General features: G+C 31.9%; 1 protein-coding gene across 18 annotated transcripts in view; it reads right to left on the bottom strand.

Moving 5' to 3' along the window:
- LOC131074845 (probable E3 ubiquitin-protein ligase HIP1) overlaps nt 1-17,715 on the bottom strand; it is a 59,953-nt gene extending 42,238 nt beyond the window's left edge. For 4 of the 18 annotated variants that reach the window (XR_009113128.2, XR_009113130.2, XR_009113129.2 and 1 more), the window contains exon 1: nt 7,908-8,153. Coding sequence is in view for 1 of the 18 variants with exons in the window: in XM_058011565.2 (XP_057867548.2) it covers nt 7,908-7,999 (92 nt within the window). In the remaining 17 variants the exon portion in view is untranslated. Of the gene's footprint in view, nt 1-7,907; nt 8,158-10,236; nt 10,351-16,753; nt 16,878-17,296; nt 17,500-17,543 lie in introns of those variants that run through there. The other 14 variants (XR_009358408.1, XR_009113133.2, XM_059207847.1 and 11 more) reach the window with 10 other exon arrangements.
- Between the last annotated feature and the right edge of the window lie 320 nt (nt 17,716-18,035).

Genomic DNA, 18,035 nt, shown 5'->3' on the forward strand with positions numbered 1-18,035 from the left:
ATTTTCTTCCCTTCTAGCATGGTTCCAATTCTCAAGACTAAAATAATGAATGCGGATGTTGATGTCTTCTTTGAAAGATCAATTAAGATTTAGGAGTTAAATTCTAAAATAATATCAATAAAATGCTTTAGTTTTTCTTCTAAAAGAGCTTAGAAAGTGGCCATTAATCAACAAAATTATCAAAACCAACACAAAGGCTACCAACATACTAGAACTTAATTTGCCATTACAGCCACAATAAAAACCTTCAATGCCAACATTTCCAAGACTATCTTTTGAGGCTCCATCACCATTAATTTTAACCAAGCCCAAAGAATGATGTTTCCATTTAGTAAATTGATTTTCCTCGTGAGGGTTTTATCGGAAGGGGCAAAAGAGGGAGATTTTGTAGGAATACCAAGACTAATCAAAATTCAAAATTCCCATCATGAACTTGCTCAATAGTCCTAAATCCAAACTTGACAAATTTATTTCAAATTGGCCATTAATTTATCCCAAACCTAACTAATATGCCTAGTAGTACCATTGAAAATCATCCAAGTGTGCTCCCACTAGGTATTCCAACAAATTAACCATGTCCAATATCATGCAACAACCAATATCATGCAATGAATTAAGGAGTTTTAGCTTCAAAGAGAGACCTAGACTAAGAAATTTTAGCTTCAAAGAGAATTCTAGATTAAGGAGTTATAGCTTCAAAGAGGGTCACAACTGATTCACAAGAGAGTCCTACATAGAAACATAACTATTCCATGAAAGCCCCATAGAATCACACCATAAATGGCAAGGGAAAGGAGCAAAGGGACACCCTCTTCTTTATAGTATTGAATCCTCTATTATTTCCTCTATATACCTTTGGCATATTTTGGTGGCTTCTAATTCACCATATCCAGCATTAAACACACACGTCAGAAACCATTGTAGGCTTTATAGATTCTAGAATTTTTTGCCCATCTTCCTAGCGCAAAGCACCCTAGGCTAAGCTCACACACTTCCAAACTTTCACAGATTGCAATAAGGTTTAAAAAATAGAATAGGGGCCTATTTAAGGTAGGTACCCAAGCAATCCCAACAAATTTTCATGTCCCAAATACACAAGTCTAAGTTGCATTTGTATCTGCACATTGATTGATTGTCTACTCTACAAGCACTATGGATTTTTGTCCACCAAAGCACATTTGTTCTAAAAAATTCAAGTCTATACAATCCAAGTATGCAACCTCAATTGTCAAGTCGGTACCACAAACGTAGAGGCATCTATTTTTTCTAAACTTTCAAAACTCTACATTTCTAATAATTGTGAGCAACCTCAAGCTTCAACCCAAGACACCACCAAAACTCTATCATTACTAGTTCATACTAGATAAAGGTGCTCTAATTCCTATTGTAAATTGCACAATTATTGTTTTTGCTTCCAGTTTATCAACTAGCAAACAAGAGATGTTGCTTCTACCTTTTTTCATTCTTTACGTAATTTCCTTCCTATAGTCTAGTGTATATTCAATCTTAAACAATTTTTTTACAACAAAGCTTTCGCACTAAATTAGACTCATTTCAATTTACTTGCTTGCACTTTTCATTTCTTAAAAGTAACTGAATTTGTTACTTTAATTAGAATACATTTGAGTAAAGCACCTTGTCTTCCCTACATTAGTGCTTTTGAGGCCAATTTTTTTCCCTTTTTCACTCTCTTTTGTGGTTGTGTTAATCTTAATCTCCTTCTCTATTCTTGTTCTGTTATTACCATGGCAAAATGCTACTACAAAAAATTGTTAGATCTTAAAACTTATAACAATCTCATCACAGGAATAAGTAGGAAATTATTTGCATATTTCCATTCACAATTGTGTATGAAAAATAACTATACCACATTAAAAAGTCAACTTTGAGATTAAAATTGTTGCAAATTAAATATTCATATGAACATTTTTTATGAACTAAATATTTATTTTGGCTAGACACATGAATTTGTAAAATTAGTACCAAAATAAAATGGGGAATTGTGTGGAGTTTGAATATGTATGAATAAGACTATATTACTTTAAATATTGACCCCATGAGACATGAATATGAATAGGGGGATGCTCCACATTACATGTACTATACCTACTTGGCGAATAGGAAATTTAGTTATATTCAACGCTAGACAAGGTTTTGGTTCCCCAAACGTCATATCTATGTCTCCAAATGCCTCATGGGAGTACTCACTTCCTAGGGATATCTAACATCCCTCACATCAAAAAACATTTTGTGTCCCCTTTTTTGGTTTTAAAAATATTACATTTAAAAAAAAGACAAACAGCCAAAAGCCCTTTGTATGATGGGCAATTGTCAAAGGTCTAATTCTCGATAGTTGTATATTTTTATATCCAACTGCAGTGCCATTGAACATTTTGTCTTTTTGTAACCTCGAAGCCTTTTGTCATAAGGAAAACAACAGAAATTTAATCTTTTATCGCTGCTATACACATTGACAAGGCGCATAGAAATCTATCATGCAGCCAAGTTTGAACCACATTATTTCATGTTTCTTTTTGTCTTTCTAGTGTGGTCACTTATTATTTTCTTGACCTAGTAGTAGTTACATATACTAGTACTAGTTACATATATGTCCTACAAATGAAAATATGTTATGTTCTCCTAATTTAAAGAATTTTTAGACCATAATCAATACACCTATTTTATGGTGAATTGTTCTTCGGCCAATGGTTGCGTATTGAATTTGTTAAGTTGCTTTTAGTTTTTAAGTTTTTTATAATTAGGTAATTTGTACAATTTTCTCAATTATGCCTATTAATATTTAGTTAATTTCCAATGTAAGGCCTCATTCTTTTCTTAAGAGAGGAACTCAATGTCACCTAAATTCATCTAATCCCAAAGAAAATACCAAGCTAAGTTGTAACCATATTTGAAAGAAAGAAATTCAAAACTTTATCGGTCCCCTCCAGCAGCAAAAACAACAAAGCCTTAGAGATAATTTCAATCTCATTGATTTTCCTATAAAGAGCATACGTTGTCTGATTTTGCAAGGTCTTTGCAGTTGCCACTTTTGCCCACATTGGTTTGGTTTAGGAATAAGTAATGTTGCCTTCATTCCAACCCAACATTTCTACAATACTTTGTAAATCAAAATGATCACTTTTGGGTACAATAAAACCAAACATTGTGACTATAATTCCAATAACAATCATTAGATATCATAACAAGATCAAGACATTAAAAGCCATCAACCAAAAAACAACTATATACCCTTGTTTCAACAAATGAATATCATTTTGCTGACAAGTTTCCTTAAGCTTACAATCAATAACAAAAAAAATCTCCTAAATTTGTGATCATTTTTCTAAATGATGAAAAACCATTTTATTTATAAAAGCATTTCTCATTTCATCCTCCAAACTATAAGGGCCACCTTTGTTGGTAGTGGTACCTTTACCATTATCTCAAGATATTTTGCTATAATGCTATTTTGATCCTTTTCGGATGGCATCTTATATGTACGAGATTACATGATGTTTTATGTTACATGACATGTTATATGGAGATTACATGATGTTTTACGTCACATGACATATTCCACCACATAGCAATTTTATTATATGATGATTAAATGTTTTGGGTCCATTATTCCCAAATGATGCAATGATGATGTTTGCCATACATATATAATATCATATCCTACTTCATAATTTTTGATGTGTCATATTGTCATTGCAAACATTATATGTGCTTATTTGGTTGTAGATAGCCTTAATATGCATATTGTTAAAAGTTTGGGGGGCAAAGAGTATGTTGTTCTACCCATTAAGGGTATGAATCTGCCCAAGAAGGGCTGATTTATGTATGGAGGAATAAGGTGTAATGATGTAAAAGGCTGATTTAGATTTATGAAATTTATTATATCTATTTTGTCCTCATGAAGGCTGTGCTTTTGAGCATATAGATTCCAAGAAGGAACTTTCTAAGATGTACAATGTGGATATGACTTACCTTATTTTAAATACTCTCTTGCCTTAACCTCCAATGACTCTCCCTTTAATGGTTTAAGAATTTTCCATATTGTGCTTGAGATAAGGCTCACATTCTTTATGTGAATTTCAACATTGCCATGAACCTTGCTTGCATTTTGTTTGTATGTAGATCTATGTTTATTCTCTCTTAACCAAAGTGGTGTAATGTTTGAGAGTATTGCATTGGTAAAAAGGTAGCCTTACTCCCATTGGCTTGGAGCTTGGAGCTTTAAAAGCCATGGAACTTGGGGATCTATTTCCTATTTTAAAAATGGCTTGATGAAGATTGTTCCTTAAACATATTCAAAATTTGTCAAAACAGATTCAACCATGTATTAAATGGAATTTGTAAAGGAAATTGTAAACAACTTCATGTGTATCGAATTCGGAGAAAATGGATATTAAATGTGTTAAGACCATTTCAATGACCTAATATTATTTTCATAATTCTGGGAATTAAGATTTTAGTTTACGAATATGGTTGGGTGGATTTATACTTTATTGAACCTATGGGCAGGTCTTTATTGTTTTGGAATCAATAGTTAAACTAAAGTGAATCAAGCATATGAAGCTATGGAAATCTTTTTGTTTTTAAATGTTTAATATGATGTTTCTTTCCATTTTATCATACCCAAAATGTGTGTGAGTGAAATCCATGCAATGCTAGTTGAATAAAAAAACAACCTTTTACATCTTGAATGAAAATTTGTCACACATGTCAAAAATGCATGCTTGTTGCCTATCACAATTTGAGTTCACCAATTTACCGTTCAAATTCGTCATGGCAAACATTGAGTTCGCAATGAGGTGAAAACTTCCAATGAAAGCAAAAAATGCTGCATATAGTGGCAAACAGCTTACATATTCTAAAAATATCTTTTTCATCAATATTTGCAAATAGGATTTTGTTCCTGTAGGTCACCTAAGGGTTTATAAGGAGGTGTTTTTAAAGCAGACTCATTAATATATTTCAGTGTTTATAAGATTCAATTACTTTAATTGATTTTGTTCCTTGTAAGCAAGTTAAGATGTTGGATTAGCAAAGTGGATGCAAAAATTATTTAGCCTTGTATGAGAAAATGGGTTGAAATACATGTGTCACAATCCTAGTCATCATCTCTCTTGTACCCTTGCTTAATGGAATTAAAAGAATGATCAATGATTCATTAGTACAGTGGTATAATTCCTTGTGCTTTAGAAAAAGAGTTGTAATTTTTATTGCATCTAATTCATATGAGCAATGCCTAGGAGAATTGGGTTTAATTATGCTCATTCCTTATTTAGCTTGCTGTGCATGTGGTAAAGCCATGTTAAGATGTGAGCCACCCTTTGTAAATTGACATAATGTTCTCTACTTATGAGTTATCTGCTTGCATCTTCCTCACTAATTGTTGTACAACTATTTAACACAAAAACTGTTGGTCTCATTTTTCATGCTTTTTTCTTAGAAAAATTTGGGCCCTTGGAGCTAACCCTGGATAGCTCAAACTAAATATCACTAATGTGCTACATCAGTTTTTCATCCGTGTGGGGCAAATGATGCAATATAAACAGTACAATGCAGCAAAAGGATAAAATAAATCTGATACAAGAAGATGCCAAATCATACATTTTCAGAAAAATCGTCCACAGATGCCCCTGTTTACATACCATTGCAATTTCATTCTGTTACATCTAGTTACAAAAACACACTATAATAAGAAGACAGGTCCAGACTAATCTAACATCCCGTTGTACAGCAATAAAATAATTCAATCAGACAAAAATCCCAATGAAAGGACTTAAACCATCTGAAATTTCATTATTAATTCGTGTTACAAAATTTAAGTGTTTCTTTGAGTTTTGGGGACAGGAAGGTGCAGGGCATGAGGAGAAGGTTTTGGGGACAGAAAATATAAAATTTTAGGGATGGCAAGAGGATGGCAATGGAATGACTAAATAACTTAAATAAACTAGGGGCAAGTGAAATTTTAACAAGTAAATACAATGTGCTGTATTTGCAAGGAGATACCTCCCCCTTTCAGATTTGTAGGATTTTTTAGCATTTTTTCCTTAAAAAGTTTCCCATAATATTTTTAATTTTATGCACCAAATGGAGCAGGCTGTCCGATGTGGAAGAATGGGGCAATCCCCTCCGAGTCCCAGGGACATCCAGGATGTTGGAAAAATCACCTAGACCCCCACTGTTGAGAATTCTGACTACAATACTATAGAAATAGTAATAAATTAAAACATGAAAATTGGCTCCAAGAAAGAACATTAGGCTAGAATTATGCCATAATGCCCTGTTATAGCAAATTCAAGCTATACAAGTCTCAAACAAATTTCGGTTTTACTTTTAAAATCAGTCCCTATATAACCAAAACTGTCTCCAAAACAGCATATTAGTCTAAAATTACCACCATACACTCTGCCATAACAAAACAGAGACTACGATAGAGTCACAGGCTCACACAGATTCACATTAAAGTTCAGTCCTTCCATGACAAAAATGTACCCAAAAGGGAACAAAACACTAAAATTAACCCTTAAAAGCCCTGCATAACAAATTCAAGGCATATGATCTCCAACAAAAGTTGGGTCTGAAATTTAGTCCCTTCAAAAAAATGCCTCCAGAAAAGAAAATTATTCTAAAATTCCCCACCTAAAAACACTTCGATCAAAATTTATGCTAGAATGGTCTCGACCAAACTTCCCTTTAAAAATTCAGTCCTGTTAAAAAAAACATGATTCCAAAAAATCTAGAATTTTACTTTAAAACCCTGTGAATCAAAAATAAAAGCTTTAATAGTCTTAGGAAGTTTTTCTTTGAACTTCTGTCATTCACCAACTAAATTGTCTAAGATCTAGAATAGCCTATAATTACACCTCAAAAGATCTGCCATAACAAATATCAAGCTATAAAAATCTCAAGGAAGCTTTTCTTTAAAATCTGCCCACTTGCAATGAAAAATGTCTCCAAAAAAATTGCCATAATTTAAATATTCAGTCCTGTTATAAAAAACATTGTTTCCCAAAAACTAAAATTAACACTCAAAAAGCCCTGCCATAACAAAGTTCAAGCTGTAATAGTCTCAAGGAAGCTTTTATTTGAAATCTTAAAAATCAGCAGCAAAATTGTCTAAAGACTAGAACAGCCTAAAATTACTCCTTAAAATCTCTGTCATAACAGAATTCAAAATATAGAAATTATATCTAAGTTTATTTTGATATCAAACATCTTGTAACAAAAACTTCTCGACGAAAAATAATAGCCCAAAATTTATATCTTAGAAACCCCGCCATAACTAAATTCAAACTACTATACAGACTGCTGAAGGAAGCTTTGCTTTGAAATAAGTTATTTTGGAGAAAATACAAAAACTTTTGCATTGAAATTTTATTTCCTTGTAGCAAAATTGTACCCAAAACGCTTCAATACTCTCAAGAAAGTTTCGTTTTGATATCCATCTTGCTGTTACTAAATTATCTCTAAAACCTGGGTGATATGCTAAAAATTACCCAACAACAACACTGCCGCAACAAAATTCAAAAAACAGAAAAAGAAGATGGTCTTAATCTAGCAAACACACATATAAAACATAACAAAGTCCTCAATTGTAAATCTCTTTTGTCCTCGTTATCAAATTTACCAACATTACTTTAAAAAAAACACACGCAAACATATCAAAGTTGCCAATTGGAAATTTATTCTTCCCTAACATTCTTAGGTAACCAAAAAAAATTCCCCACAGGAATTGCACAAACCAGTACACAACAGAAGAGCCGTAAATGCACATTTGAAGACAAATTTGCTCTAGTCCTCGGCCACATAGATTAAAAATAAAATCCATCGACTGATACACAATTTCGAAACAAAAAGGCAACAGATTTCAGGATTAAAAGACATTCACTCACCCTGATCTTCTTCGTCTGCTCGATGATAATCTGAAAGCTTCTAAATCGTCGGCAAATGACAGAAAATTAAAGACTGTAAGGGTTTGAAACATATGGAAGACTGGATCTTCTGATGCAATTCCATGTGCACACAGGCGAAATGACAATTATTGATGCACGATTTAAACAATCACGAAAACCGGAGTTCTCTCCAATACAGTTCTCTTTTTATGGGCACGTCGCAAGCAAACTAATTTCCATGCTCTAAAATAAGATTTCGCTGGGTTATTATTTGTTTTTACTGTCACCACATTGAACGCGTGTCGTTTTTACCCGTTGGGAAGTCCCTGTTTATTTGTATCGAAAGGATCATCTCTAGGAAAGCGTGGGTGAGCGGTATCGTTGATATTTGTAGCTTTTTTTCATTGCCTTAAGATTTAAAGGATGGGACGATAGTGGGGTAACAATATTGTTAGGCTAATAGGGTTAGATTCTCCTTTTAGGGTGGGTCAAATAGTACATGCAAAACATTTTAATAGATAAAACAATTTTTCAAACGAGATTAGGTAGAGGGTGTAAGAAAAAAATTAAATAGTTGAATTTTAATAGATGTTTATAGTGTTTCAACATTAAAAATAGTTTTGATTTTAATGATCTTATTTAAAAAAAAATTATTGTTTTTATTTTTAACTTAAAATCTTTAGATTACTCTATACAAAATTTGGTCAATGAGAAGCTTATTCATAACTATCTAACTTCACCATCAAATCAAGAATCCATTATATTTATAGAGTAATTCTTTAGTTAAAAATATAGGTAAAGCAACCCAAAGGCATTATATTTTTCAATTATTTCACTTAAATTTTATTATATTCTTACATGATAATTAATATTAAATTATCATTATTATATTTTAATTTTATATTCCTTCTTATCTTTTTTTTAGATGTAGGGACACTTTCAATTCTTATAATTTAATAATGTTAGATTGAGATAATTACAAAGTTAACTAATTGCATGATGAAGATTGACAAATTAATTTATCATTTAAATTCCAATTTAAGAGTAGTTGAGAGATGAAAGTGAAGCTATAATTAGCATTAAATAATTGAAAATTAGTTAATTGAATGCATAAGAAAAGAAAAAAAAAATTAAAAAAATAATAATAATAAAATATATTTTTTCTTTTCATACATTCAAATGTCATAAGTATCAAAGCACATCCATATATGAGAATAATTTGTTATTAAACAAATGAAAATAACATTATTAATTTTATATAATATATAAATAATAATAATGTTTAAAAGTTTTAATTATAATTTTAAAATATTATTTATTCATAATTTAAATTTTTATTATATATTAGGTTTTGAAAATATGAAAAGTAATATAAATCATTAATAAGTAGAAGCAAAAATTTAATATTTTTAAGTGAGAAAATAATTTTATTATGTCAATAATTTTTAAAATAATAATATGACTTTTAATTAAAAACAAATATTAATTAATTATACATAAAATTAAAGATATAAATTAAATTATTATTACATATATTTAAGATTAGATTTCAATTTTCATTTGAAATTTATAGATAATTTTATCAATACACCAACAATCATTAATTAAATTTGAAATATTTATTATTTTTTAAATATTAAAAAAGATTAATATAAATAAATAATATTAAAAAATTAAATGAGACAATATATTTAATTCACTTTAAATATGATAAATACATAACAACATTAGTATATTATTAAATATTTTTAAATTAATAATTAATTTAAAATAACAAAATGAAGATATCATAATAAAAAAGATATTTTAAATTTAAAAAATATTATAAATTCTTATTATCTCAAAATATTTTTTTTTAATAGGTAAATATGACTCAATGAGGTCACGCCTATTTTAATAAGGTTAGGGTTTTTTTTTCTAAGTTGTAGAAATTTTAAACTTAGCATTATTTAGATGTCTACACCATAAACTTTTCCATTAAACCTAGTATTCCTTTAATTCATCTCAAAACATCATAATTATTATGTATTAAAAAAAAATTAAAAAAATATATATCTACTAAACCTTTTCCTCTTTAACCAGATTTCACTAAAAATGATGACTATAATATCTCTAACAATTTTAATTTAAAATATTAAACAAAAACATATGCTTTTCTTTTTATGCTAACAGAGAAATTTAAAATCAAATCTTGAGCTGCATAAGATCACAACCCTCCTCTTACAAACTTTGTATAGACCTCAGTTCCAAGAAGCGCCATATGCTCATATGAAGCCAATGGGAGATTTAGTTATTTACATGGAAAAATGATATTATCGGCGTTATATACCTATTATTATGACTTAGGCCGAGGGAAGAACTGTTCGGCCATAGGACGGACGATCGAATCTCTCTCTTTGGTTGCAAACTAAGAATAAAGTAATTAACATGTTAAGCATCACATCTGTATACAAAAGTCACTTGATTAGGAAATTGGGAATTCAATTGGGGAAGAATTCAATATTTTTAATTTCACAATTCTATTAATCATATCAATATGTAATAATCTTAAATTAATCTCAATTTTTTACAGCAGTCGTTGACAAGGTCACTCTTTTCTGTTTTAGACCCACCTCATTAAATAGGATGTCACATTAATGTATATTTTTTGTTGAGGTGTTCATAAAGATACTAAAAAAGAAAAGGTAGACAGCTAAATTGTACATTAAGTCATGTTTTGTTGGTGTGTTTATATGACATCACATGATTTGTTGCTTTCTAGATATAATGACATGTAAAGTATTACAATTTAATATAACCATCAAAAATAACCAGCCAGAATTTGATTTAATAACATTATTTATTAGAAAACAAAAAACATTACATTTTAGGAAAGATTTGACCATATAAATATTAATACATAAATCAAATTAAAAACTATTTTAAATAATTTGAAATGAATTTATTCTATTTACCAATTTACCAGTTACGTTAATTTGAACTTTTTAATAAAAAGAAAGATGGATGGTTTACATCGAAAATATATTGTGCTCAACTGGTTCCATGGAAGATTAAAATTGAGCAGACTAAATATCTAAATTTTTCAACCATAAAAATGGAGTACAATTTGCTGATAAGGTGTTAGTGCTTGGAGGTTTGCAATGTCCACAAAGATATTTGAAGTTATATATATGTGAAATAAAACCATATTATTTAAAGTCTAAACAGAAACTGAATTTCGTTGGTCTTAAAACCATTTTTATAATCTATCACAAATAATTCTGACAATAGAATAAAATTTAATCATATCTCAAATTCAATTATATTTATAAATGAAATTTCAAAAAAATTACATAGACAAACTACGGTTGACAATGCATTAAAATGTTAAATTTGCAAAATCTATAATAACCAACATCTAAATTCCACACGTCTCTCAAAGATGCAAATGCTATATTCTATTCTCTATTGCAATGGTACTCTAATGTTGTATGTCGTAAGGGTTCTGTGCTTCAGTCAACTAGTTTTTTATCTGAATGTTTACACCTAAGCCTGCCTGTTTTTCGTGACAGATTTTGTATATAGTCGAGTATCTAATTCTTCAGGTAGTTTTAATTTACTAAGACGATTACAAATGCCATCAAATGGCATACATATATATATATAAAGTGTTCAAATTGATTTCACTGCAGTTTTGTTATGGTATGTTTCATCATATTTTTATGATTCCTACTGCAGTTGGACTAAAGCCCCTTTATGGAATAAATTTGAGAAAAACATCACTCCAAAAAATAGATAATTGCCTCAAAATAGTAAAAGTAAAATAGTCCTAACCGTGAAACCAACGTCCTCCAAGAAAACTAACGCTCCTAGTTTTTAATGTTTTTAGTGAAGTGGGGTTGAAAACACAGCATTGCTGCAGAATGCACCAACTTAACTAAAAAGAAAGTTACAGAATGCACCCAGTTACCAGCTCTTTAACCAAGTACCAATTTTTATGAATTTGACCACAGACTGCAACCCACGAAGCTGTGAAACGCAACCATGTACAATTTTTTAAGCTAAGTGGCATATCTTATGTGCTTTAAGCGGCTTTCACTATATTTAACCTTTGCCGGGCAGTGGACTTTCCACAGCCTGCTTAGCTCTCTCTAGTGAGGAATCAAAGGCAGTTATGTGGCTAACAAGTAACATAATATGAGCATCTCTTTAACTGTTAAACCCAATTGCAGATGTTATGTAGCTATTTTGAATTGTAGAGGGGACGCTATTGTTCAGGTGGCAGTTGTTTTATTGACAGATTTTGGTAGCTGTATCTCTGATGCAGTTCCATGGAGGGGTTTGGGGGACTATTTTCATGGAACAGGGGATCTCGTTAGACAGTTTTTTTTTGGCTACAGGATAGATTAGAATATTTTGGGAGGTAAATAGGAGCCCTTACATTTTAGCTTTCAGATTTAAAAGGGTTATGTTTGAGGTGGGACTGGAATTTCCCAGCCAGCTTAGGTGGAAATTTTGCTGCAAAACGTAAGATTCTTACCAATAAATTAAGGATAATTTTACAGGGAAAATTCTTGTTCAACCACCAACTTCCTAAAAAGCTTCAGTTAAATATTTAGCATTAGTTGTTGCTATAAGTTGCTAAAAAAATAATGGGACCACCAACTTCCATAGATTTTAGAGCTTAAAATTTTAGGCATACCCAGTATTACAAAATTCATGGGACCATTTGCTTTAAAATGCTCCTAAAAAATTTTGTCTACTGTAGAGGCATAGATTTTGTTACACTGTTGAAACCACTTTCGTGCAGAAAGCCACCTACTTCTCTTGGAAAAGAACACTGAAAAATCTATAGCCCCCTTCCATAAGAGAGAGTGCACCTGTAAGATCTTTTTAATCTTAGGCCAGACAAAATCATTCTCCATTGCTTAGTCACTCGCCTTGAAAAAGTAAAAAAATTAAAAGACCTCCACGCTTTTTCAAGCCTTTTATTCCAGCACTCCAAATAATGGAGTTCGGTGTGATGTGTACCTCAAAGTGTTTTTCTTGTCGAAAATTCTAGCTAATATTTATTCCAGCACTCCAAATATTTTGAATGCCCTAGTTAATAAAAAAAATTAATGTAACCAAGAAGAATTTATTCTTAGCTTATATATTGAAAAAAAAGTACTATTATAAAAATAAAATTTTCCTCCTACATTTTAGCTTTCAGATTTAAGGGGGTTATGTTTGGGGTGGGACTGGAATTTCCCAGCCAGCTTAGGTGCAAATTTTGCTGCAAAATGTAAGATTCTTACCAATAAATTAAGGATAATTTTACAGGGAAAATCCTTGTTCAACCACCAACTTCCTAAAAAAAACTTCAGTTAAATATCTAGCATTAGTTGTTGCTAAAAGTTGCTAAAAAAAGTAATGGGACCACCAACTTCCATAGATTTCAAAGCTTAAAACTTTAGGCATACCCAGTATTACAAAATTCATGGGACCATTTGCTAAAAAATGCTCCTAAAAAAAATTCCAGCAGCAAGCTAAAATATTTCAGGAAACCACCCTCCATGGGACCGCCACTTAAAGCTTCTAGTTTTTCTGAGCAATAGTTACACAGATGAAAACTTGAAACAACTTTCATGCAGAAAGCCACTGACTTCTCTTGGAAAAGGCCACTGAAAAAGCCTATAGCCCCTTCCATAAGTGAGGGTCCACCTGTAAGATCTTTTTAATCTTAGGCCAGGCAAAATCATTCTCCATTGCTTAGTCACTCTCCTTACAAAAATACTACACACTTTTTCAAACCTTGGATTCCACCACTGCAAATAATGGAGTTCGGCGTGATGTGTAACTCAAAGTGTTTTTCTTGTCGACAACATATTCTGCTATTTTCATCGAGGGAAAAAAAATTAAGCTGAATTTGAAACCTCCCAAGGGTTTATTTATTTTTCCACAAAGTAAGTTGAATTAACTGTCAACTAAATCCCACAAGGCTCTTTAAAAAGTAAATCCACTTGTCCTATTTGTCAGAATGAATGAAAGAAAGTTTCTAATAACTTCCACGAGACCAAGCAATCTATGGGACAGAAGGATAGGCTGCAGTATTGGTGTTTGATAACAAACAGAAAAGTGCATTTATAAAAGGTAAAGTTAGTTTTTAGGTCACTGCTATGTGAAACATCAATTTGGTGTATGAGACCTCTCTAATATGCAAACATTCCATTGAAGACTGTCTTTCCTTTTACCATACATATTGTTTTAATGAGGTGTACAACCTTAATCCTTCCTAGTTCAAACCTGTTTACCTTCAGTATAAAATACAAACGCCTTCACCATTTGTAACACCTAACAGAAACTTTGAGAAGCATGGTGCTATTTAAACAATGTGGTTATACCTATGCTAAGGTTCAGATCACATTATATGCTGAATAATAAAAAGAAGAACTTCTAAGGTTTTCCACTCCTTATTCAAAATTCACAAGACAGTAAACAGGATTAAGACCCGCTTCTACAATGCAATTCGCTTAAAAGAAACAAAATGCTGTGGTCTAGAAACCACAATATGGTTATATTTTAGTTTGTCAATTATCATTGAAATTCAAAAGCACTAAAAAAATTCACCAGTCCTTGGAATCACTTTTTCTTTACAAAATGACAAATAATCTTTTGTAGGGGTAATTCCGCATTTCTATCCTCACTGCCTAAGACCTGAGCCCTAAGCCCGACCAGCTCAAAAGCAAAAACCTCAAAATGGGGGTCGTTTGAAGCACTGATGATTTCAATCTTCCACAAACAGTTTGTACCCAGAAATCTTGTTATACTGTTGAAACCACTTTCATGCAGAATACCACCTACTTCTCTTGGAAAAGACAACTTAAAAATCTATAGGCCCCCTTCCATAAGAGAGGGTCCACCTGTAAGATCTTTTTAATCTTAGGCCAGACAAAATCATTCTCCATTGCTTAGTCACTCGCCTTGAAAAAGAAAAATAAATAAAAAAACCTCCACACTTTTTCAAGCCTTGGATTCCAGCACTCCAAATAATGGAGTTCGGTGTGATGTGTACCTCAAAGTGTTTTACTTGTCGACAACTTATTCTGCTACTTTCATTGAGGGAAAAAAATTTAAGCTGAATTTGAAACCTCCCCCCAGGGTTTATTTATTTTTCCACAAAGTAAGTTGAATCAACTGTCAACTACAACCCACAAGGCTCTTTAAAAAAGCAAATCCACTTGTCCTATAAGTCAGAATGAATGAAAGAAAGTTTTAAATAACCTCCACAAGACCAAGCAATTTATGGGACAGAAGGATAGACTGCAGCATTGATGTTTGATAAAAAACAGAAAAATCTATTAATAAAAGGTAAAGTTAGGTTTTAGGTCACTGCTATCTGAAACATCAATTTGGTGTATGAGACCTCCCTAATATGCAAACATTCCATTGACGACTGTCTTCCCATTTACCATATATATTGTTTTAATGAGGTGTACAACCTTAATCGCTCCTAGTTCAAACCTGTTTACCTTCAGTATAAAAGACAAACATCTTCACCATTTGTAACGCCTAATAGAAACTTTGAGAAGCATGGTACTATTTAAACAATGTGGTTATACCTATGCTAACGTCCAGATCACATTGTATGCTAAATAGTAAAAAGGAGAACTTCTAAGGTTTTCCACTCCTTATTCAAAATTCATAAGACGGTAAACAGGATAAAGGCCCTTTTCTACAATGCAATTCGCTTCCAAGAAACAAAATGCTGTGGTTTAGAAACCACAACATGGTTATTTTATAGCTTGTCAATTATCACTGAGATTCAAAAGCACTAAAAAAATCACCAATCCTTGGAATCACTTTTTCTTTACAAAATTAAAAGTAATCTTTTGTAGGGGCAATTCCCTATTTCTATCCTCACTGCCTAAGACCTGAGCCCTGAGCCCCACCAGCTCAAAAGAAAAAACCTCAAAACGGGAATCGTTTGAAGCACTGATGATTTCAATCTACCAAAAACAGTTTGTACCCAGAAATCTTGTTTACTGTAGAGGCATAAATCGTCTCACCCTAAAACAAATTTTTCTTCACCTTTGCCAAACAGAGCAGGAATTTTAAGTTTTTTATTCTTTCCTAAAAATTCAGAAGATAGCAAAAACATGATTATGGCCCATTTTTACAAAGTCAATGGAATTGTCTTCTGAGAAACACAATGCTATGGTCGAGAAACCACAATGGTGATCGTATGCTTTTGCCTGTTCTTGAGATTTCTTTTTCTTTAGAAAACGAAAAAAATATATATGTTAAGGAGCATTTCCCCATTTCAATACTTCCTGCATAAGACCTGACCCCTCAGCCTCACCAGCTAAAAATTAAAAAACCTAAGACAATTTTAGTGTTTCAGAAACATGATGGTTTCATTTGCACTTAGAAATTTTATTTTAGTTATTTAATAAATTAATATTAGGGACTGCGGAAGCATCAGTTCTTTAACCCTAAAACAAATTGGATGTGACACATAGGGCATTAAACAAACAGTGTTGCCCTCGGATAAATCTAAACAGAAAGGATGCACAAGACTGGAAAATTTATGCATAGATACACCTTCTCATCTAGCATTACAATTTCATTACAAATTTACAATATATGCAGCAGCAAAAACACATTATTTTAACAAGGCGAGCCCTCCAGCTCAAAAACTAATTCAATCAGGCCAAAATACACCCGAAATCCACTAATAAAACCAACTAAAGAAAACTTAAATTTAAAATTGCAATAGCCTCAAAGACTCTAATATTTTTAGATTTAAATTTGCAAGCAGCTTCTGTCTAAAATTTAATACTTAGAAGACAAAATTGTCAAAATAAATAACATAAGCAACAAATTACCTCACGAAAACCAAAATATTCGAGATACAATAGTCACAAACAAGATTCCCTTTGTAATACAACCCTTCTGTAACCAAATTGTCTCCAGATAAGCACATTAACTTAAACTGACTCCTTAAAAACCCTGCCACCACAAAATTGAAGCTACAATTGACTCCATAAAGACTAATGACCTAAAATCCTTCCAGCAACAAAATTCATATATGCTCTTAATCATGTTCTCGTAAATCAGGACCTAAACAACAAAAAATAAAAAAATTACTTCCCCTGAAGAACAACAATCTACTTTCTCACTAAGAATCACAAATCACAACATTTCCCGCAGGAAAATTCACTCCAAATAACAAAAACCAAAGATTAAAAAGGCATTTCGCCGCAGCAACCAAATAATCTGAAAAATTAACAGCACAGTACCTGTCCTCCACTGAAATTTCCGAATTTCACATTACACGGTTTTAAATTTTCCGTCAATCAAAAAAAAATACAAAACCACGCAAACAATCTACAAACAAACGTAACAGCTGAGGCTAAAAATTGACTTACCTTAACAGCTTGGCCTGGTCGACGATAATCGAAATTCTAAATTGATGACAGTATACAGTAAATTCAAAGCACACAATTCTCAGATGAAATGAGGGTTTCAAACAGGGAGGAATTAGATCATCGATGAAGGGAAATGTGCTCAACCAATACACCGAACAACCCTCAATAATTGCTCCAGTAAAACGACCCGTACAAACGGGAAGAGGAATTTAAAACTCTATTATAAAACGTGGCTTAAATTACTTACTGAAGTTTGGAATCTTTTGGTTTGTTTTTACCGCCGCCCTTATTCAACTCTAAAAATGCAGCATGAAATGTGTGTTTGAATGCCCACGCGATCGGTATTTTAGCTGAGATGGTTTTTGTTCAAGGTATTGATCGGTATTTTAGCTGAGATGGTTTTTGTTCAAGGTATTGATCGGTATTTTAGCTGAGATGGTTTTTGTTCAAGGTATTGAATTCATTCATTATTCTTTGTCAAGTTAGAACGATTGCTTAGACGGAAGACGGAACAGAATGTGTGCCTTCCTTTGCACAATGTCCACATAATGTGTGCCTTCCTTTGCACAATGTCCACATAATGTGTGCCTTCCTTTGCACAATGTCCACATAATGTGAACTAAGACTAGTTTTGGTTGCTTGTAGAATGTGTCACTTTTTATGTGTTTTTTAATTTGTTAGGGAAGCTTGCATGTGAGAGTTTTTAAGAATGTGTGAAAGAAGATGGAGTGTCGTCCCG

The sequence above is a fragment of the Cryptomeria japonica genome, chromosome 7, assembly GCF_030272615.1.
Source record: "Cryptomeria japonica chromosome 7, Sugi_1.0, whole genome shotgun sequence".
Lineage (NCBI taxonomy): Eukaryota > Viridiplantae > Streptophyta > Pinopsida > Cupressales > Cupressaceae > Cryptomeria > Cryptomeria japonica.